This window comes from Vanellus vanellus, assembly GCF_965231255.1.
Source record: "Vanellus vanellus genome assembly, chromosome: 5".
Lineage (NCBI taxonomy): Eukaryota > Metazoa > Chordata > Aves > Charadriiformes > Charadriidae > Vanellus > Vanellus vanellus.
The window spans coordinates 26,992,799-27,015,110 of record NC_138910.1 but is presented as its reverse complement, the minus strand read 5'-3'; the positions used below and the strand labels follow the sequence as shown (position 1 = coordinate 27,015,110).

Sequence of the window (22,312 nt, the reverse complement as noted above, 5' to 3'; positions counted from 1 at the left end):
CGTAGACCCCAATTTTGACACGTTTTTTTTCTGCAGGTAGTTCTAATCACTTTGTACCCAGTCTAGAATTAGAGAACACTTTCAAGATTTGAGTCGTAATACATGCTCTTTCATTACAGTGGACAGGGGTTATCATTATGTTCCTGCCAAGAAAAAGAGTTTTAATTCTGCTAGTGCAAAGTATGCCAAAGAATCTGATGCTAAATTCAGCTGCCCCTGAGTTTCATTTAATGAAGTTTGAATCTCAATCAGCAACCACTTCTTAAAATGTATGGTACATGTGAATTCACCTGTCTAATAATAACTATACATATGATGTCTGGTATCATCCGCCTCTGCTCTTCATAATCTGCTTTGTTATCATCATGTGTATACATAACATCTTACAGTGGCAATGAAATGGAGTTGCATACATGTATCTGCACAAAAATAGGTCTCTCACCTTGACAGAAAAGCTTTAAACGTACTGAAAAAAACCTGGAGCATAATAAAAGTCTTTCTGTCAAGGTTATATCAGCTGGATTGTAATGCAGTTGTGCCTTATTTCAATAACAACCCTGAGATGCTTAGGATAAAGGAAAGCACTATCAACAAAATGAGAGCAAACAGGAGATTTTTTTTTCTCAAAGTCTGACCATACCTGTTAGAATTTTCTCAGAAGAAATAGTAGCGTTTTCTTCCTTTATATTTTCATTCCTGAATGTCTCTGATTATACAAGTATATAATCTAAACACCAACAGACAAGTGTTACTTCACTTTTTTTCTATACAAAGTAATGTTTTATATTGGTTTTATACCGTTTACTTGTATAAATTAACTCTATAAATAATACTTTCAAATAAAGGTATCACAGTCAATTAAAAAAATTGCTCCGATGCTTGCGGTTGGTATGGTGATTGGTTCGTGTTTGTCTGAGTCGGAAAGAGTTCTGAAGACGCACCTCGAACTGGCTAAACAAACAAAGGTAAAAAAAAGCTTTAATAATGTTAAGTACTTTTAGAAACAAATGCATGCTGTATGTAATTCTAAATAAGGTGAGACGCTGAGTTTCTTACGGATTCTTGAAAAGAAAATAGGTCTATAGTTTAGTTTAAAAGTATAGTTAATGAAAAAAACCACAGATAACATTACAAGTCAGTCCTTCTTATATCGTTGGTTATCCTCATTGTCTCTATCTCATGTTATTTGTTTCTGCCTCAAGATTCCAGTATCAACCCTTGATAGGAAGACTCCTCGAATGGGGACTGCTGCTCTTACCTGAGGCACCAAATTTAAAAGTTTTCTAGACAGTCAGAGGCAAAGACAACTCTTCTTGTGGTTTATCATGCCAAATAAAAGGGATGAATCAGCATGAAAGAAAAAAGTAGTTCCCAGGTGGAAAAAATTTGAAGTGGGCTGTAAAGTTACCATCAGATATCCATTGGTCATGTTGGGAATGCAGCCACAGCAGGAAAGCACTGCAGCACTCAGGTCTGTTACATAGATGAGTCTATTTTTAAGTCATCTCCAAGGCCTTTCCTACTGCCATAGCAGTACTGCAGTATCTGTAAGTGTCTTAAAACCACTTGAATCCCCTCCGTGGTCTTGACACTGGTGCATGTTTCATGGCTAAGCTGAACAACATGACAGTATATATTTTGGGAGTACCCCATGTTTTAGGAGTTCTTAAAACTCCGTTTCTCCTATGGAGCTCTTTTTTGTTTCAGGCAACAGTTTATGTAACCCAAGAGGTGGATCTGTACAGTGTCTGTGGAAACAAAATTCACTCTAAATATATTCCGGAGAGCACATAGTAAGAATATAAAAAGTTCAGCAGATTAGCAAGAGGCCCTTTTTCTTCCACAAGACTGTAAAACAGTTTTTAGAGTCTTTTCTGCCAAATTTTTGCATGCCAGGGTGTTATCTTTGTTGCAGTGTACAATCTGCCCTCTGTGGATTGTGATATGCTAGAGTTTGTGCTCTTGGCTGAATACTAGAGGTAAATACGCTAAGTGTTATTGAGTTAAGTATATAAAAGCATGTAGATATATGAAGCGACGAGTGAAGACAGTGAATCCAAAAACCAGAATCCTAGCTGAATCATGCAAATGTTAGTAATTCAGCTCTCGCTCAGACAGCGTACTGTAGCTTTCTTCTGGGTCTGAGCGGTTGATGCAGTAACAGATACAGCCCACTATTTGATCTCCACCCGATTTCTGCAGATTTGCTGCATGCAAGAACATTGGTTTGGGCTGGAATGCAGGGCAGTATAGCTTGATGGGTCGGAACTAGTCTGGAGCTAAGAAGCAATTGTTCTTTCAAGAATGAAGGCATGAGTGGAACTAAGATTCATAAGGCAAAGTGCTACAAGAACAGGCCTTAAACCAATTACAGCAGCAGCTATATGAGGACCCAGTGCTTCTGGAGTCTCACTAGAGTGGATGTTGAGTTCTAAGAGAACCGAGTATCAGACAAGCAGTTAAGAGGGATTTAAATTCAAGAGAATCAGTTCAGAAAATTGGGCTATGCTGTTTATCAAATGAATTGTATCAGTTCTAGCTGTCTACATTCCCATAAGGAATACTTCTGTTGTTTTCATTCTTAAACTGTGAAGCAATTCACATAATCTGAATACTGAGATTACTACTTTTTTTCCATTCAAAATAACTATGTTAATAACTACATCTGTAGTTTTTAGTGTAAAAATATTACTGGAAAGAAATTATTATTTGCAGCATATAACGTCCATTATAAGTTCTTCTTCAGCTAAGTAATTGGATTATACATAGGAAATCAATATTGGTGAAAATTAACAATGTGATATCAGTATTTGTAAGTCCTTTTCAGCCATATGTATTGTTCTATGCTTGCACCCTCAAAGGAAACTTCACATGAACTGGAAGAAGCTGAGAGAATCATCAAAGAGATGGAAGGGTTTGAACCTGACCAGGCAGCAGCTTTTTCTAGCAGAACTGACTTTCTGAATGAAGAACTGAAAAAAATGGAAAAAAAAATTAGTTCAAAATTAGAAATTCTAGAAGCTTACGTGGCCTTTTTAAAGTCAGCTATGGAGGTATGGATTACTTATTTATTCTCTGACTAGACTGTGAAAAATCTTACAAGTGAAAAATGTGCTTTTAGCTAGCTAAGACAAATTTTGTAGATGCTGTGCCATGGAAGCACTGTAAGTCTTTGTAAGCTCCTATCTAGTTTGAAGGAAATCTGTTCCATCAGGGTAAGCAGTCCTGATCATTGAACTTGCATCAACATGACTAGTCTATGTACAGATTTTCTATTGATTTAAATCACCATTGTAGGAAGTATTATAATTGAACTTTTACTTTTTCTCCTGTGCACATGCTCTCTCTCATTGTATGCATAATTAAAATGTTTACATGTATGTAGTCTCACTCTTAAATTTACTCATTTTGCTTTATATAATTTTTTTAAATATTTCACATAATATGTTGATACAGATATTAATCACTTTCTTGCACTACTTCCACTGAAGTGCTAATTCATCTAAAGGGGCTTAAAAATTAAATATAAAGCAGCTGTAGCTGCAATCATAATCCATTCAATACCAACACGGTTTTGGTGGCTGTGCTAATGATGCCCAGGGCTGTTAATTTTTTTATTTTGATGTAATGATTGTTTTGAGATCCTACAAAACTGTTATTGTTTTATATTTTATAGAAAGAAATTGACAATGTAATGGAATCTATCCGATGAAATTAACGATAGGATTTATTTATTTGAAGATAAACCCCCCAAAAATTGGATTGCGTCTACTTCCGATTATTGCTAGCTTCAGTTACTTCGTATTAAACAGATCTGTGAAAATCATTGCATTGATACACTGGTATTTATAATATCCACGTAATGATATGTGACAGAAATTGAACAAATTGTTGCCACCTGTCTGCTTGCCATATACTGGTTTAAAGGTTATTTAAAATTTTTTTATTACTTAGTATTTGTACAACTTTTAAGGAAGATGATAGATCTTAAAACCTGAAAAAGATTCAGAGGCTGCTATTCAATTTTATCATGTCTGTGTATCTTCTGATTATAGCAGCTCAATTTTTAATTTTTTTTTTAATGTTTATTTCATGTCTTTCTGTAGGTGAATGATGATATTCAAAATCTGAAGGAATTTTATAAATCAGAACCAATACAAACAAACAAGGAGGCTGAAAATAAAATTGCAATGGAGTCAGCCAATACTCAGTGGCAAAAGGCTATAAAGAAAATTTTTTTGACCCAAAATATGGGTTGCAATTTTCTTAATTTAGTAAATATGGTGAGTATAATCTGATAAACCATATTGAATATTTGATGTTTGCCTGTGATGAGGTCTATTCCTAGTTCTGTGATGAATGCATTGTGATTTCTTCAGTACCTAGTTTTAAAGGGACTAAAGCTGCTACGTACTTTTAAAATATGACAGTATTATTTGAGTGCTAATGCCATTATAAGTAGTATAAAAAATTTTGTGGTTAACAATGATAGAGCCCTCAATAATGATCCAGTCCCTGCATACAAAGATAAAACATGCACGTATCTGTTGTGTTCATGTTGGAAAGCAGCATATATGCAGATACAGTATTAAGTTTATTTTACTTCCACTAAGAGGCAGTCTTTACTAATTGAGTGCATGAAGTTCTTCTAAAGAAATGGGTGCTAGAGCTACTTTCTTATAGATAATCTTTCCTGGTGTCTTTACATTCTGTCTTGAGTTCAGCTGCACTGCCTAGGCATCCCTATCTAATTTTCCAGCACCCCTTCACGAGATGATCATTTGAGATGTGCAATCATTCCCTAAGTCACTCCTCCTGACGTGATCTCAATTAATGTAGACAGCCTGGATATCCAGCTGTTCTTTCTGTTTTTACAGGACAGTCTAGGAAACAGTTACATTAGGGTGAGAAGGGGGAGTTGGTGTTGATAACACACAGCAGCGCGCAAGACGAGCTGGAAAAAAACTACTTACGGAGGGAAAGTGCTCAGGCAGTTGGTGTGGGCTGTGGTATGTGCTTTCACAGCTGGCTGCAGCCAGGCACAGATAAGATAGTCAGTGTAAAGGCAAGCTGAATATGTGTGACTGTGAGGTTGTACTGCAGTCACTTAAAGTCTAAATGTGTCTTCAGATGCTATCTCTTTAAAGACATGGAAGCATGCTGCCACCACATTTTCTGCTACTCTGTTCCCTTGATATTCTTAGGTTGTAGCTTTTAAGTATCTGGAAGATACAGATCATAAAAGTAATTTATGAACACAACTTTTCTCAAAAGAAGTTCTGGTGTTTCTGATATAGGCTCTGTTAAAAAGAAGAAAAAAACACCAAATGTTCAAACTCTAGACACTTTATCCCTCCCATGCTTTGGTGCTGCTTTGGTTCTCAGCATAAAGGGGTGGTCTTTTCTTCATCCACTTCACTTTCCAGTTGCTGTTCCCCAAAAGGCCATTTTGGATAGTTCTGTCTATTCAGAAATTACTTTATTTTGTATAAGCATTAAACAACCATCAGATAGCAACATTTCAGTCATTACTGACCTGTTCTAGGTTTTAAAGTTTAACATTAGCCATGTCCTCAATATAAGAATTCTGATGATTTATGCTTATTTCTAAGAGAATAGTGTATTTAAAGACACCTAGGGTACCAGAATTTTTCAAAGAAGTTACGCTAGAATAGTTGTTTTTTTATTAAGATTTCTTGAGACTTTAATATTACAAGGTTTTAATCATATTTCATAAAAACATATGTGGAAAAAATTGTCTGTTTATTTGCCAGGTAAATGAGAGTTTAATATTAAAAGTGGAAAAAACTGTACGAGTAACAGAAGATATCGTTGTTAATCTGAGTAAAGAAAAGAAAGAGCTGACTGATCTTTGGGCAATCTGGAATTTTAAAATCACTCAAGTAAAACCCATCAAGCAAAAGTGCCGGATATTTAAAGAACAACTAAAAATTGTAAGTAAAATAGCTAGGAAGAAAGCAACTGTGGCAAACATTTCTAGATTGTTATTAGTTTGTCTGTGACTTTGTCATCAACTCTTATAAGTATCATTTAAGGAAGAGATGATAACTAAAATACTTCTCCATAGTCTATTCTGCCATTCAGATAGTCAACAAGAAACATTAAATGTTTTTCATTTTTTTTCTCCTTATTCAAACACATACAAGTCCAAGTCTCTACTTCAAATTTTGTTATAATCAAGTCCATAGACTATGGCAGCAGTGCTTTAGCTTTTGGGGTTTTTGTTTTCTTTGAAAAAGCACCTTTTTTTTTTGTGACTTAATAGTCGCTAAACTGAACTGTGTCCTAATAGTTACTAAACTTAAGTCCAACCTTGTTCATAAGGAAAGAGGTCTGAAACCTCCTTGAAAGGGACAATGTGCAGTGTTCCTTTAAAGCAACACTAGCTAAGCTAGTAGCAGAACCAGAGGTTTGTAGCTGCTGTTTGTCTACTGCAACTTATCACTAAACCATGATGTCTGTTATCTACAGATACGCTGTGTGTATAGGTCTTCTTATCTCAGTATCTGAATCATTTTTGCACACTGTCTTAAAGACTTCCTATCAATCTTGTCAGCCAGATGGTTTGAGACAGAGAGGTTTATAGTTAAAAAAAGAAATAATAAATTAGTCAATTTCAGAATTTCTCCTTTCTTTTTTTTTAGTTATCTCTTAATGAAATTTAAGGACAGTGTTTGAGTGTCTGGTTTGGGGAATGTTCTTATTAAAAAATTAGATTTGAGTTTAATTTTTTTTATTATTATTATTTACTCTAGATAGGAACACTGAACTGTTTGGTTACCTTTCAGACTACTCATGGATTAGAAATTCTTCAAGAGGCACTCAAACTTGCAGCAACAGTGGACCTTGGAAGTGACCTTTTAATTGTTTTGGAATTACAAAAAAAGCTTAACCAAATGAAACCGCAGTATCAGGTGAGAAACCAAGCTAGTGAAATGCACGGTGGATCGAAAGCTCTTTTTGGTACAGTAAAGATTGACATTCACATTGACCCCAGACAGAGTGTCTGAGGTTGCAGTTTTTTATGTTTTACATTACATTTCCAGAAGAAAGGGTTTGTATGTGTTTATAAGGTAAAGGAGAAGGCATTTTACCTTCAGTGTCTAGAGAATGTCTTGTCTTGTGTTAGCTGCATATTAAAGTGATACACAAGCATTGCGGTGGTGGAAGTAGAAGGAGAGTATCAGCTTCATGCTTTTGAGTTAGAGCGGATCAGATGCTGAGGTATGTCATACTGAGCTTCTTACCTCCTCTGAATACTGTCTTTGAGTTTTAGCAATTCAGTTTGCTATTCCCCTATAAGTCAGTTTGACTTGATTTGATCCAAGGCTGTTTCTGGTTGATAACTGAGGTTTACACCTGGCAAAAAGTGAAGTATGTGGAGAATGTTTTAAAGACCATGGCATTGACTTTTCCCCAAGGTAATTTATCATTGTTAGGTTATTTCATCAAATGTAAGGGAAAACTTGCCAGTACTTTTGTGTAATTTGAGTAACTTCTGTGTTTTGGTTTGGTTTTTTTTTTTTGCTAGCAACTGAATGCTGAGCTTGAGTACCTGATAAAATTATTAGAATTGCCAAGCCAGAAAGGATTTCCTGTGAAAGAGAATTCTGAGAGAATAAGTGAGCTTATTCATCTTCATCAGATGGTAAAGGACACAATGATGGAATATGATGAGATTTTCAACAAGACAGTCAAATTCCATCACATTAAAAAAGAAGTGAGTATAATCTTTTAAAATATATCTTCTTGCCATTGCAGTTCAACTCTTTTTGGTTTTGGTGCCTGTCATCTTTCTTTTTTTCTCCCCAAACAGAACTAACCTGCCTGGTGATCAGAATTAAAATTTTGGATCTAAAACTTCATGAAATTTGGAGAATTTAATATTCAAATTTAATTACTTAAACCCATGTCAACAAAGTTTGGGGTAATACACTATGGATAAGGAAGGAATTGTAACCTTCCTTTCACAATATTTTAAGCACGCGCTGATTTTCATTTTAATATATTCCAGCTGGAATGCCTATCAAAATCAGGAGAACTGGATATTCCTGAAATACGCGAGGACCCTGAAAATGTGCACCGTGCTAAAGCCTACCTTGTGAATGCCCAGGAGAAACATGCGCATATCAGACAGCTATATAAACTACTTATTAGCCAGGGAGTGGATATCTTGTCTGCAGTGCAGCAACATGTGAGTACAATTACAATGGTTTGTGAAATCAAGGACAAATACAAAAGACTTTTGGAGCTATCTGATTGACTTTTAGATGTAAAAAATGTATTAATACTCTCAGGAAAAATAAATGTAGACCTTTAAGATCCTTTTAAAGGAAGCAAAACATAAAATGTATAACACTTGATAATTTTTAGATTTCCACTTTTGGAGTGTGTGGATATTACAGCCATCAAGTTAAATAAAACACCCAGGAATGATGAAACTTATTCTTCAGTAGTTACATTATGAATTGCTTTTACCGAGAGAAAAGAAAAATTAATTTCTTTGAAATCTTGTTTTAATTTTTTAATGGTCTGTGAACATATCTTATTCTGGAAAACATTGAAATAGATTTGAAATAGGGAGAAAATCAATCTTAAATCATTAATTTTAATTAAAAAAAAAACAAACAAAGAAGCAAAAAAAAAACACACATGACTTTCTGTTCTCTAGTATTCTTTCTGCAGTTCAAGACCCTGTTGTTGATTTCCCGAATGCCACACCTATATGTTAGAATCCTGCTACTTTAAGTTTGCTTTCCATATGTATTCTCCCAAAAGAAAGGATAACAAAAGAACAAAAAGCAAATATAATAAGTGTTACCTTAGTAGATTCCAGACTGATTTTCATAGCAAAATTAATATTATTTTAGAAAGAAGTTTTTTATTCAAGGCAGGATTGTCATTGCCCTGAATTCATTTACTAGGGAGAAAGCAAGACATTCCCTTACAACCTGCCCAGATTATCCATATTGCCAGTCTGCTCTTCAGACTCTATAAATAGACTGACAGCAGAAAGGAGCTAATCTCCAGGTGGTAAAGGTCTCCAGCAGGCCACTTTCTTTTTACTCAGGGAAGACACCATTTGTGAGTTATGAATTTGACCCAAAACTACTCCTCAGACCGCTAGCAATTGAAACTGCTATGTACCTCCTCTCGTCACAGTGGAGGTTTAATAGTTTACTCTAACCCGTTGTGACTGACTATGCATGTTCTGCCTCAAAATTATTTTCACTTTAGATTGGTTAAATCAACACATTTCCTGAGTTTCACAAGTTTCTTTGTCTACTTCCTCTCTAGAATTGCTTGAATGTTTCTGTAAAGAATCTGAAGCAAGAGCTTGCTAGATTTGAGTGTGATAGCGTTAACTGGAGCTCCAAAGCTGATAAGTATGAGGAAGAACTGTCACAGCATTTCCAACACTACGCCACTCAAGAGGAGATAAATGAGGTAAATGAGACAAATCCCAACACATTAAATGACTGCCAAAAGGGCTGTTGTGTTCAGTAATATTTGTTACTGTTTACCATTCCCCTGGGTGATTCATACATATATAGAAAAGCTGTTTCATCTTACAGGCAACCTTGGATTCACGGAGTCGCAATAATAATCCTTGGTTCATACCTCTGCCATTCTGGATTATATCAAGTTGTTGGGCTGGCAATATAGTGTTTTCTCTGTACCAAGAAGAATGGAAATAGAGAAGCTGTATTTTCTTCGGCTTTCATCTCTGTCAGCTTCATCTGAAATCCATGAGTCTTCAGATTTCTTTCTTGACGCTAAAGTTTCAAACAAAAGTAGAATTTACATATATTGCAGTTGTAAGGCTATTAGAAAGAACTTTCAGTCTTTTAATGAAAAGTTCAGAACAATTTAGTACTTAACATTTTTTCAGAAACCCCATATATGACACTTAAAAAACTGCTAGAAAAAAGGGAAATGTACTTTGGCATGAGATATTAGAATTTAGTGTTATGGAAGTTAGGTCAGGAAAAAATTACTTAGTTAATATGATTATTAATTACAAATCCACTCAGAACTTAGCAGATTGAATTGGACAGATGTCTCAGCAAAAATTAATTTAGGCAAAATATTCCATAGAACTAATTTTTTCAGAGCAATCCATTAAAATAAGAGGCTGATGGCCTCTACACTTGATGTTCTGTAGATTGCACTTCTGTGCATCCATGAAGTACAGAAACTGGATACTTACCTGGAAGGATTTCACACTAATGTTCCCCACAGTGTGAAGCACAGGAAGTGGAAACACAGGATAGTGAAAGTTATATTTTCTTATTTTATCTTTCACTAAGTAAATCCACACCTGAATAAAGAAAGACTACTTTCTCAAAATCACCAGAGATGACTGAGATTTCTGTCCCAACTATTTTTAATGTGAAAATTATTGTTTGGACTTTCTTTTCTTTTACAAAATATTTTTGTGTGTTTGTGAAAATTATCCATTTTCACAAAAGGTATTTTGAAATCGAAAGGACATGTACATCAAAGAGAGTTTTTTTTGAATCTCGGTTACAGTTCTGGTCCCTTTTACAAGCTGAGTGTGTTTCACACTCTGATCTTCTCGCGCATCAGTCTCCTGTGACATAACTTCTTGGCCGATAGTAGGAGGCAATAGGAACAGCAGGTGGTATAGGAGAAGCACTCTAGCAGAGGGAACTGTGCTGTAGAAGAGAATGAAAGCATGAAGTACCTAAACAAGAAGTCCCATTATGCTTTGCAGTGGCATGGCAGAATCAGAATATTTGAGGCTTGGGCTAAAATATTCGAGGTTTTTACTGAAAACCCCTCAAATTTGCTGAAGAAAAGGAAATGTTCTCTGAGTAGTCTGTACGTAAGGCTGGCCATATTCCAAGACACACCATTCTATTAATTGTTTTGTTTCTATTAATTGTCTTGTTTCTGTCCTTTGATTCTGGGATTACGTAATGTGGGTAGGTGAATGTGACTCCTTTCTAAGAAGAACTATTTTTCTGCTTTTATTACTTGTTACACATCCAGTGAGAGAAGGAAGTAGAGGAAAAAAGCAATCTTCTGTCTCTCTCAGATTTTATAGAATCATAGAATTGCTGAGGTTGGAAGGGATCTTTAAGATCATCAAGTCCAACCATTCACCTACCCTGACAAAAACACGTCCCTGAGTACCACATCTACCCCTTTTTTAAAACACCTCCAGGTATGGCGAATCCATCACCTCCCTGGGCAGCCTATTCCAATATTTAATAACCCTTTCAGTGAGAAAATGTTTCCTAATATCCAATCTAAACCTGCCCTGACATAACTTGAACCCATTTCCTCTCGTCCTTTTCATTTTAATGAAAAGTGTGTCAGTGACACATATTACCACATGCCCTATATTGCAAAATGTAACATTTTAGCTTCTCATAGTTAATGGACACCCTCTGCAAAATAATTGCATAGCATATGTTTAATTACTGTTAATTATTGTTGGTGAGTTGGCTTTGTCTTTATTTTTGGGTTGATGGGTTTTTTTCTCCTTTTGAGTTGGGAAAGCCACGTGAAAAACCTGTCACCCCCAAACCTAATTGAAACTAACTGAAATATATTTATTTGGCATGTGGATACCTTTTTTTTTTTTTTTTTTTTAAGATTCCTTTTCTATTAGATATTAGCACAGAATATATATCCTAAACAAATACTTGGCTAATGTACCTGAATATGCATTAATCCACTACCATTTTTCTTCTTTTTTTTTTTTTTTTCATAAAGTATTTATAATTAATTCTGTTCAGGGATCAAGAAACCAGACACTGAACTACTTCAAGACTGTTAAGTTATGTGTATTCACTTCAGTATTTCACAGTCTGATAATTTTAACATCAGAAATTAGTCTGAGTAATGCTAGTATCTAGCAGACCTGTCTGAAATAACAATTTCTTTACCATCTAATATGTCTAAGTAAATAAAAATTTCACGTGCCAGTAACAAGCAGCAGCTGTTCATAGCTGTCACATAATAAACAGCCAACCAGATAACTTAGTTGTGATTTACCAGTGTACAGAGCAAACTTCAAAGCTAACAGAAAATATTTGGAATTCTTCTGTAAATACTTAAATGAATTTACATTTAATGTGGTGAACTTAGGTGTGTAAATAAAGCACTTGAGAGAGGGCTTTGGTGATCAAGACTCACTGGTGTTCGAAAATATTGTACTTGGAAGACTTGGCTAGCTCCCTGTGTAACGTATTGGCGCTTCTATAAGAAGCAAGAAAGCAAGCACTTAAGTTTATAGCCAAGGATACATAGCATGAGTTTTGAAACAGTCTTGGAGAACAGAAGAATAAAATGCATGCCTTTTGCATGCCTCCTCTAATTTAAAGAGAATTTACAAAGGCCAAAAAAAGGATTTATGGTCTCTACATCTTTGAAAGGGATGAGGGAAGCTCATATGACTTTTGAGGGGTCTATTTGCCAGTTTGGGCTTCCTGCTTCGCTAACTGGCTTGGGTAGCAACTCCAAGTTGAGCTGCAACTCCACTGCATTATGCTGCAATCCTTTGCGACAGAGCTGGATCAAGCCTCAGGCAGCTGTAGCTTAATACTACAGTGAATCTGTTCATGGGATTGTAAGTGACACAGTTATTTACATAAGATAACTTGTGCAATGAAAAAGCCTTTTTTTTTTAGGTGATCACTTTAAAAATAACATTTATGCATGTCTGCACAGAACTTGCAATAGAAGAGTAACAGATCCTGAAGTAGGTTCTCAGCTCTCCTCAGTCATGTCACTTCTTTCCTCTTCATGATGTCATCATTTATACACTTACAGAAAGGTAGTACTGAAAATGTGGATTTTAACCATGGAGGGTAATGAGCTATCTCTGTTCACAAGTCGGTAGGAACGGATACTTCTTAGAAAGTTTCTTATCTTATAATTTTTTTGGATTGTGGTCCCAGAATTAAAGTAATCATTAGTGACTTGAACAGCACCTTTTCTATCTTCCCACTTTCTGACTGGCTGTTCTTTATTCTTTGCCACTTTGAAAATCTGTTTTCAGCAACCTGATTTCATGGGCGGTTTTGATTATTAGTGCCACTAAAAATTTCGCGTGAAGCAGCTGTGTAACTTGCTTTTTCCGTTTATTTTGTAGTTGTGTGATAAATCGGAGCAATTGGCACCTAAACCCCTCTCCTCCACCATCGTTCTCCACCCATGACAGGCCGACTATAGTTAGGAACAGCTGCCTGATTAATGACTCTGACACAATAGACAAGTTACAAAGTTCCATTAAACTTGTGGTCTGAAGTCACTGAAGCATGTTAGGTTGTACAGGTCCTTTGGTATTTCTCATTTAATTTTGCATAAAATAGTGGAGAACTGAGATACATTCAGATTTTTAAAAACTGGCAGCCATGTATCGTCCTTGGTACAACTGCTGATGATAACAGGAGTTGTGTGCACGCACTCTGGGGGGGTGATGTGCAAGTCTGAGCTGAATCTGTTTTTTCCACTGAGGCTAAAAGAGAAGAGTGACAGCAGCTGCAGACCTTTGACACATGAGCCATCATATCTGAAACAAGGAGATCTAATTTCACATACTGCTCTAAGGAGAGCCTCTGGCCTTATAAATGATCACTAGCCTATGTATGTGCGTAAGCCAGCGAAATAAACTAAAATAAACTCTTGCTCATCTCTTCTTTTCCTGAAAATTAAACCAGCGACTAAGGCTTTTCTGTTTTGAATACGAAATATTGTTCTGCAGAGGTGGTTTTATTAACAGAGGGCTTTTAAATAAAATTTATTATTCTGTGTACTTAGGTAGGATAAAGAGCTTAAACTAATTGGAGATCACGGTGCCGGTGATAGAATTTCCTTCCTTTCCATTACGCTGAGTGAACACCATCTGCCTATTTGCTGCTGAAATAATGTGGCAACATCCCACTAGATGAAATGAAAATGAAAAATATATCCCTTGATGGATTAACATTACTATGTAATAATAATAATAATAATGATTGATTGCTAACTGTTCCAATAACAGTAGCTGCAAAATGAGCATTCATTACTCCCTGGATTCTTTGGTGGGGAGGGGGGCAGGGGGGAAGTCCGTAAGACTTTTTAATATTAAAAAAAGCCTCAAATATGTTAACTAAATATCAAATTGTGGATGTGAACCGAACTTGTTAACACTGAACAAGTAAGTTAAGTTCTTTTCATTTGTGTGTCTGGAGGAACAGACCCTAAAGCATTAGAACTGCTGCATTTCATCGGTTCCTTTAGATACATATCTTTTTGAATATTCTACATTCTCTTAAAAGCAAAGGATTTTCATCCCAAAGGATATTTAATTCTCAGAAAAAAAAAAAAATTCAGTCATTTTAATATTCTTCCATTTCAAATTTTATGAAATAATTATAAAAAATTTGAAAATTTGATTGTGGAATTGCATTGTAATTAAAATAGTACCTTTTTATAAGGTACCAGAAGCATACTTTAAGTTCTTTACTTGTCTGGTTCTTGTATCTGTTGCTTAAAGGCACTCCAAAGTAACTGTAATATCTAAAAGGATTTTTTACAGTTGTAAATAAAATTTAAAAATACATAGTTTTCAGAGAAAAAAATATTGAAAAAATAAAATTTTATTCTTAAAAAAAATCATAGTCCTTTAAAGACAATTTAGCTTAGTATGCTTGATATGCTTAGCTATATAAAGTTGCTAATGCAAAGAATGACATTCATGGTATATAAACAGTTTTGTAAATTACGTTGATCATATATGACTCTTCGTTTTGATAAGTATTAAACTCATTCTGGAAAACTGTCAGTGCATCTCATCCATATATGTGCAAATGAAAGTGTAACTAGCTAGAGCTTCATCAGTGTCATTCCTATCATTCTGCATTATTAAAATATTCCATAGATTGAAGAAAATGTAGCAACATTTAATCTAAGTAACAGAAGAGTTTTACAGCAAATTCAATATAACTAAATTTAATAGTAGTTATCTCAGCTGATGTCTATCTCAAAAGTCTTGAAAGGCACGAATGCTTCATAATCAGAGCTACTAATTCATCTTAATTTATATTATTAGAAGAATAATAATATAAATGTTGAGCTTGCAGCACCAAGTCAGTGCTAACTGGTAATAATACTCTTACGTGGTACCAAATCTATGTAGTTATAGTTAGGCGAGGCTTTCTTTGGGCTTCTGTTAGGCAGAATCTCTCTGCTTCCATATTCATAGAACAGTTATTTGAAAGGCAGGTGCTCGTATAATCTACGTGTTGATCCTGCAAAGAGCTGCATTCATCTTTGTATGCTGCAGATAATGATACTAAGATGTTTGGACTAGCACAGTGTGTGAAATTAAGGCCTTGTGTAATTTCCTTTCCGAAGCGGGGCTTCTGAAAAGCTAGGGCAGGGGGGAACCCAACAAAAAAAAGCAACCTGACATAAACTAAATGTTGTATTGTAGGAGAAAAGTACTATGAATAAATACAAGTCTACCTGCCCAAGCCCAGTAAAACTGTTTTTCTGGAAACTATACATGGGTATACATTTACAAAGCTACCATTTCCACTAAATGGGTACGTGAACGACATCTGCCTCCAGTTTAAATCAATGAAAGCTCTTGGACACAATTTTTTCATACGTTGTCAGAGCAAGGATCTCATCCTTTGCCCCAAACCTTTTTTGCCCCGGCTATTCTGGAAACAACATTCAGCATTCAGAATGCAAAAATGTTGATTTAGGAAGTTTATGAGTTTCTGCTACTGGAAATAAATTCTGAGAAAATAAGGATGCTTTATGAGATGACATGGAATTATTAATTTCTGTATTAAACTTTCAGTGTTCAGATAGTGGTCTGTTAAACAGCTCTTGAAAAAAACCTAAATTGAGCGTGCTGGTTTATTTTGTACTAAAATATGCTTACTCTATTTCAGCTCAGAGAATCATTTAAGGATCTCAAAAAGAAATTCAACAATTTGAAGTTTAACTATACGAAGAAAACTGAAAAAGCTCGAAATTTGAAAGTACTTAAAATACAGATTCAGCAAGTTGATACATATGCAGAGAAAATACAGGTAATATTAGAAATTTTAATCTTAGTGAAGGCTTCATGGATAGTATTGTTGTGGCCTGTGCCAAGGAGATGCGAAATGTATTGTGATCTTCCCTGTTCCTCAGCTTTATATCCTTCCTCTTCTCAGTCACTGACTGAGACATTTTTCTTGTTCTGTTTCTTTCATTCTTCCATTTTCTTCAGTTAAATGATCTTATCTCAGTGTTTGACTTCTCTGTGTTGACTTCTTTTATCCTCCATTATTTTTCTATTTTATCTTTTATCCTTCTTGCCTCTGTTCCTTCATAATGTGACCTAATCTTGCCTCTCCTTGAAAAAGGAAACCAAACCAAATAAACATCCCCCCCCCCCCCCCAAAAAAAACCAACCAAAAACAAATACGCCATCAAAATCCACAAGTCAACAATAAATGTGGACATATTCCCTCCTGCATCCAGCTACTTTCTAGTATTTCTCATTTCATCGTGTAAGTCTTCAGAAACTTTTTCTGCAACCATTGCCTGGAGTCGATCATACGTATTTGCACCTTAGAACCCTGCTAGCCTCACCCATTCTTTGCATTCACCAGAAACTTCTTCCAAAGCCTCCAATGAACTTTTTAGTTGCCAAACAGAACTAGCACTTTTCTTTTGCTTGCCCTGCCAGTCTCTTCCTTCACCTTTTTACTCGAAATTTTCTGTGGCTTCTATGATTCCATTTTTGTTATTTCTTTTGTTGTCATTGACTATTCCTTTTACAACCTTTTTTTTCCTTTCTTGGCAATTTTGTCCACAAATGCAAATTCAAATCACAGAATCATTGAGTTTGGGAGGAACCTCTGGAGCTCATCTAGTGAAAATTCCTTCCTCAGAGTAGGGTCAACTGCAGAAAGTTGCTCTGTGTCACGTCCACTTGTTTTTTTAATATCTCCAGGGCTGGAGACTCCACAAACTCTGTGGGCAACTGTTCCACACTCAGAGTAAAAAAAGTAGTTTGCTTTTTTTGTTTGCTTAAACAGAATTTCCTGTATTTCAGTTTGGGTCCATTGTCTCCTGTCTTTTCACCAGACAGCACTGAGATGAGTCTGGCTCTGTTTACTTTAGCCCCTCCCATCATGTTTTTATCCACATGAAAAAGATCCGCCTTGAGCCTTCTCTTCTCCAGACTAAAAAATCCCAGCTCTCGCTGTCCTTGTATAACACATGCTCAGTCACTTCATCATATTTGTGGCCCCTTGCCAGATTTGCTCCTGTATGTCCAGGTATTTCTTGTACTGGGGAGCCCAAAGTGGACACAGGACTCCAGATGTAGCCTCACTAGCGCTATGTAGAAGGGAATAATCACTTCCTTTGACCTCCTGGCAACACACTTCCTACCAGTGTATATTCTTACAAGTGTGTATGTGGACAGTTCATGAAATACTTTACTATTTTAAACCAACCTCTTCCTTTCCAAACAAAAATCAAGGACCTGTCTTTTTGTGTCACTTGTAAAACAGCCAGCAAAATAAAGTTTTGATCAAATGTCGAGACCAGTGTTCCTAGGATATGAAAAATATAATTGTATGTATGTACACCATCTTATCCTAAAAATTACAGGTCATGTTTGAAAAGAAGATTGAGGGGGGGGTCTTATTAATGCTTACAAATACTTAAAGGGAGAGTGCCAGGGGGATGGGACCAGTCTTTTTTCAGTGGAGCCCGGTGATAGAACAAGAGGTAACGGGCACACACTTGAACATAGGAAGTTCCATCTAAACATGAGGAGGAACTTCTTTACTTTGAGGGTGGCAGAGCACTGGCACAGGCTGCCCAGAGAGGTTGTGGAGTCTCCCACTGTGGAGACATTCAAAACCCGCCTTGATGCCATCCTGTGCACCTGCTGTAGGTGACCCTGCTCGGGCAGGGGGTTTGGACTAGATGATCTCCAGAGGTCCCTTCCAACCCTGACCATTCTGTGATGTTTACACCAGACCTGATAAAAAAGTACTAGTATAAATACTTGTTCCCCTTGCTTTGGGATTATGCTGGATTGTCACTGATGTTGCTTACATCAGATTCTTAAGCAATACGTTAGTACATAAATAACTGTGATGCTTAAATTGACTTGGATATAGTCAAAGACTCCAAAGACTTAGTAGTACTTTTTCCTTTGCAGATTCAATGAAAGTTATTTTGTTCAAGATCCCATGTTTTATTACTACAATATTTGTTTATTTTTAAGCTGAAAAATGTAATTCAATTTCACCTTTAAATAAATATAATTTGCATTGATTTTAATCAGCATTGTAAAGGCCCTCCAGTTTCCTTTGATTTTTGAAAAAGTACTTGTAATTTTTAAAACGCAGGACAATAAATAGGTTTGTGTGGGTTTCCTCATGTTTTTTACTTTTCATTTCTAAAAATAGAAACATTTTTGTTGCTGCATTTAACGTTATTACATCTTTTAAACAGATTCTTAAAAAGAAGATGGATAATTTAGAGAAGAAAGTTATTGGCTCTGTAGCAAATGAACGTAATGCTAAAGTTAGAGTCCTCTTGGGGTCAATCAGTGACTTACAAAAACAGCTGAATGACTTTAGCAGAGTTGTGGAGGATTACAAGCAAAATCTGGATCTCGTGGAGCATCTGCAACAGATGATGGAAGAGGTACTAGTAAACCTGAGATCCCCACTGTGGCTGTAATAATGATCCAGGACTGGGATAGGTAAAAGTGCTTATAACTACTTCAGGCAAAATCTGTGGCTTCCAAAAGTAGTAGATTGGTAAAATTCTGTATTTTCTTCTATTTTTTTCTTTGTAACTTTGTGGAGAAAGGGGGCAGAAAAACATGCAATGTGACCATATTCCTGCGCTGCTACACATAGAACTGGGGTCTCTACCTCCATATGACTTTCACAGTGATTCAGCATACCTGAGATCATATTTATGAGCTCATTTTCTCTAAGTATATTCTGAGGCAACACAGAAAGTGCCACAAGACCTTCTTTGATAGGTCTGTCAAATCTCAAGAGCCAGGTTATCACAATACCCACTTTGTTAGGTGTCAGGAAGAGCTGTCTGTGTGGTATGTAATTCTGGAACTGAAATGTAAAATATTCAGGTTCTTAAAAGCAGTATATAATTTTTTTTAATAGACTTAGATATATGCATTGTTTTTTCTGAACTGCAGTCTAAGTCTATTTTGGAGACTTCTGTAACTTTATTTTAATGTGTCTGAGGACTGCCTCATGCATTGCCTTTTTTTAAAAGCAATGCTTTTTGTAACAGCATTTTCCCTCTTGCCACATTGTGTTGATGCATCTGCTGTGAGGCAAGCGCATTCCTGTCATCATTATTTATTTTTAGAAATAACACTCTTATCTCCAAAGTGATCTAAATGCATGACAAATAAATTCCCTTAGTGATGGATCACAATATTAAAGTTTTGTTTAAAAGATGTTTTCAGTGTCCAGTGATCTGATCAATGTGTCATTTCATATACCATTAGCAAAGCATTTTATTACCATTTGTTGTGCATTTACACTTTTAAACACCCCCCCTTACTTTGAGGGAAATATTATTTCCTAGAGCTAAAATTCAAGATTGCTTTTTTTTTTTTTACTCAGTGTGAACTACCAGCTTTTACTCAACAGTTTTCTTTCAGCAAATAGGCACAGTCTTAAATACTGACTTTAATGGCAGTTAAAAATGGTGATTATTAGCTCTTTGCTGTAATGATGCAATACACTGAGTGAACATCACACTCTATCCTCCTCTGAGTATGTTTATTACGGGTATGTTCTAAAGCCTGTTTTTGTCAGTAGAAAGATTCCTAGCAACTTTAATGGTTGCTGAGACCAAAACCCTTGTTTACTAGTGGATTAAATCTAAGCAACCTTGCTGCCCTTACAGAGGTATAACTGCGGCCATGATACAAAGTTTGTGAAATTAGGCAATTGATATACAAGATGGAAAGAACTTAGAAATAAAGCATATGTTTCCAGCACCATTAACTAATAACCTCACCGTGCTTGTAAGATGAGCATGGATCTAGTGTTTAAAGAAAATTTAACAGCTATTAATATTTGAAGCAGCCATTGGTAATGAAAAAAAGTTTTTCAAGTTCAACTAAAATCAGAAAATTTAAGACACGCTGTACGCCACTGGTTATGGAAAATCTATGAGTAGTCCAGTCTATTCTACAAAAGCTTGAACTGTTGATAATAATTCATTATAATGCAGTGTTTTTATCCCTCAGTGTCAATTTTGGTTTGAAGATGTGAGTGCAACAGTAGTTAGAGTTGGCAAGTATTCCGCAGAATGCAAAACAAGAGAAGCAATAGAGACTCTCTACAAGCAATTCAATAAGTTTATTGAGCCTACAGTGCCTCAACAAGAAGAAAAAATTGAGCAGATTATAGACCTCGCTAAGCGGTTATACGGTGAGTTGTCTAGTCATGCACTGGGGGGACAAAATACAGTAATTTAGGAGCTGAGGAAGCAGACTTCTAGATTTGTTCATTTAAGAGGCAAATCCCATGAAGCTTAAAAAAACAAATGTTGTTTTAAAATATTGACTGGAAGATGTGAAGGATTTCAGAACAAATATTTAAAAAATAAAAATGTGAAAGTACTCAACAGTCAGGTAGTTACTTGGTTTTCTGTATAGAGCCCTAGTTCACCTTGAAATCAAAGTATGAAAGTCCTTGTAATATTTATGAGCTTTGAATTAAGACTTCATGGCTTATGTTATCTCATAACAGGCAAGCCTTTGAAGTCAAAGTATATTACAGTGATATACCTCAGTGCTGAATGAATTTTTTACATTAACATTGTGAATAGCTAGTGGTATTTGATTGTCAACTTTGTTAAGCATTTTATTAGCAAAAAATGTAGATTGTCATGTAAATACTGTATCTGTAATTGTATTGACTTGGAACATTGTTGACCAAAAAGAATGAAGGTCAACAAACTTCAGGTTTTGCTTTCTTTCCATCCACTTGTAATGTGTTTATATTTGTTGAATTTATTTTATCCAAGGATAAGGTGACCATCCAAATGTACAATGATACTGTGTAGCCTATGAATTCAAGTAGTAACTCTGAAAAAATTTCAAGAGTCAAACTGTGCTTTTAAATGCCTCTAATTTAGTGTTGAAAAGACTATTTAAAGATAACAGATCATTTTTCTTTCTCTCTCCTTTTTTTTTTTCTTTAATCTTCCCAATAACCTTCTCAAACATTCCTATCTGTTGGAAAGGAGCTGATAAAATGGATTCCTCACACCAGCTGATTAGGAACACTGGGAGAAAGAATCTGCTTTGTGTTTTTTAAGTCGTTACGTGGGAAAAAGCTTCTCCATCCTGCCTTTGTTTTGTATTTCTTACAACAGGGATCTACGTGCCTCCTAGATGTACAATAAGGCAACTAGTTGAGGATATACTTTATGAAGTCAGCATCTTTTAAAACAGTATCACTAGCTAGATAGAAGTCATTTTGTTCAAGGAGAAGCCTAGCACAAGACCTGCAGTAACTATGAGGGCCCATCTCAAGTAAGCTTGTAAGAGGTAGGAAAGCACATGGCTGCCAATCACTGAACTTCAGCAAAACAAAATACAGAAAAATGTAGTTATTGTAGCATATTGGGGTTACAAATTACACTGATTGTTACACATCTGTTTGAGATATTCTGTTCTACTTTCATACTGTTTTACCTTTGCAGGTATTGAAGAAGGAAAGAAGTATGTTGAAAAAGCCATACTAAAGCACAAAGAGATCATTAATTCTGTTAATGAGTTGTGTAGATCTCTGAAAGAACTTAAGGAGATTAAGGTACTTTTTTTTTTTATCTGGAGAATGTATTGCATCTGCATCAACTTATCAGGCTTAGTGTCTGGATCAGTACTGTTAACTGAGGATCATCTATGGTAGCATGAAGCATTTCTTAATTGTTCATTTTACATTACCTTAGGTAATGATGGTAATAAATCAATGAAGTGCTACTTGTTTGTACACGAAATATTCCTCCTAGGTTTCTTTTTCTTAACTTCTTTCAGAACTGTTACTGCTTTCAAGTAACCTTTAGGGGAAAATGTCACAATTACTTTGAGTTTCTAGACAAATACTTTTTTTTCATATTTCTTCTTCCTTTTTACTATAATATAGGTAACTGCAACTGCTAGATACATAAAATGCCAGAAACCCTAGTTTGGCTCCCTGCTGGAAAAATCATCCCAAAAAAACAATTTGTGTTAAAACCAAAGTAATTTAAA

At 35.6% G+C, this 22,312-nt stretch overlaps 1 protein-coding gene across 1 annotated transcript in view; it reads left to right on the top strand.

Annotated features, from left to right (window-relative positions):
- The window catches only part of CCDC141 (coiled-coil domain containing 141), a gene marked incomplete at both ends in the record, with an annotated part of 89,450 nt that overhangs the window by 57,363 nt on the left and 9,775 nt on the right, over window positions 1-22,312 (top strand). The window contains 12 exons of the mRNA XM_082483731.1: window positions 846-965; window positions 2,862-3,053; window positions 4,107-4,283; window positions 5,775-5,954; window positions 6,810-6,935; window positions 7,553-7,741; window positions 8,036-8,215; window positions 9,319-9,468; window positions 15,942-16,082; window positions 18,514-18,708; window positions 20,300-20,483; window positions 21,763-21,872. Coding sequence (XP_082339857.1) covers window positions 846-965; window positions 2,862-3,053; window positions 4,107-4,283; window positions 5,775-5,954; window positions 6,810-6,935; window positions 7,553-7,741; window positions 8,036-8,215; window positions 9,319-9,468; window positions 15,942-16,082; window positions 18,514-18,708; window positions 20,300-20,483; window positions 21,763-21,872 — 1,944 coding nt within the window. The remainder of the gene's footprint in view (window positions 1-845; window positions 966-2,861; window positions 3,054-4,106; window positions 4,284-5,774; window positions 5,955-6,809; window positions 6,936-7,552; window positions 7,742-8,035; window positions 8,216-9,318; window positions 9,469-15,941; window positions 16,083-18,513; window positions 18,709-20,299; window positions 20,484-21,762; window positions 21,873-22,312) is intronic.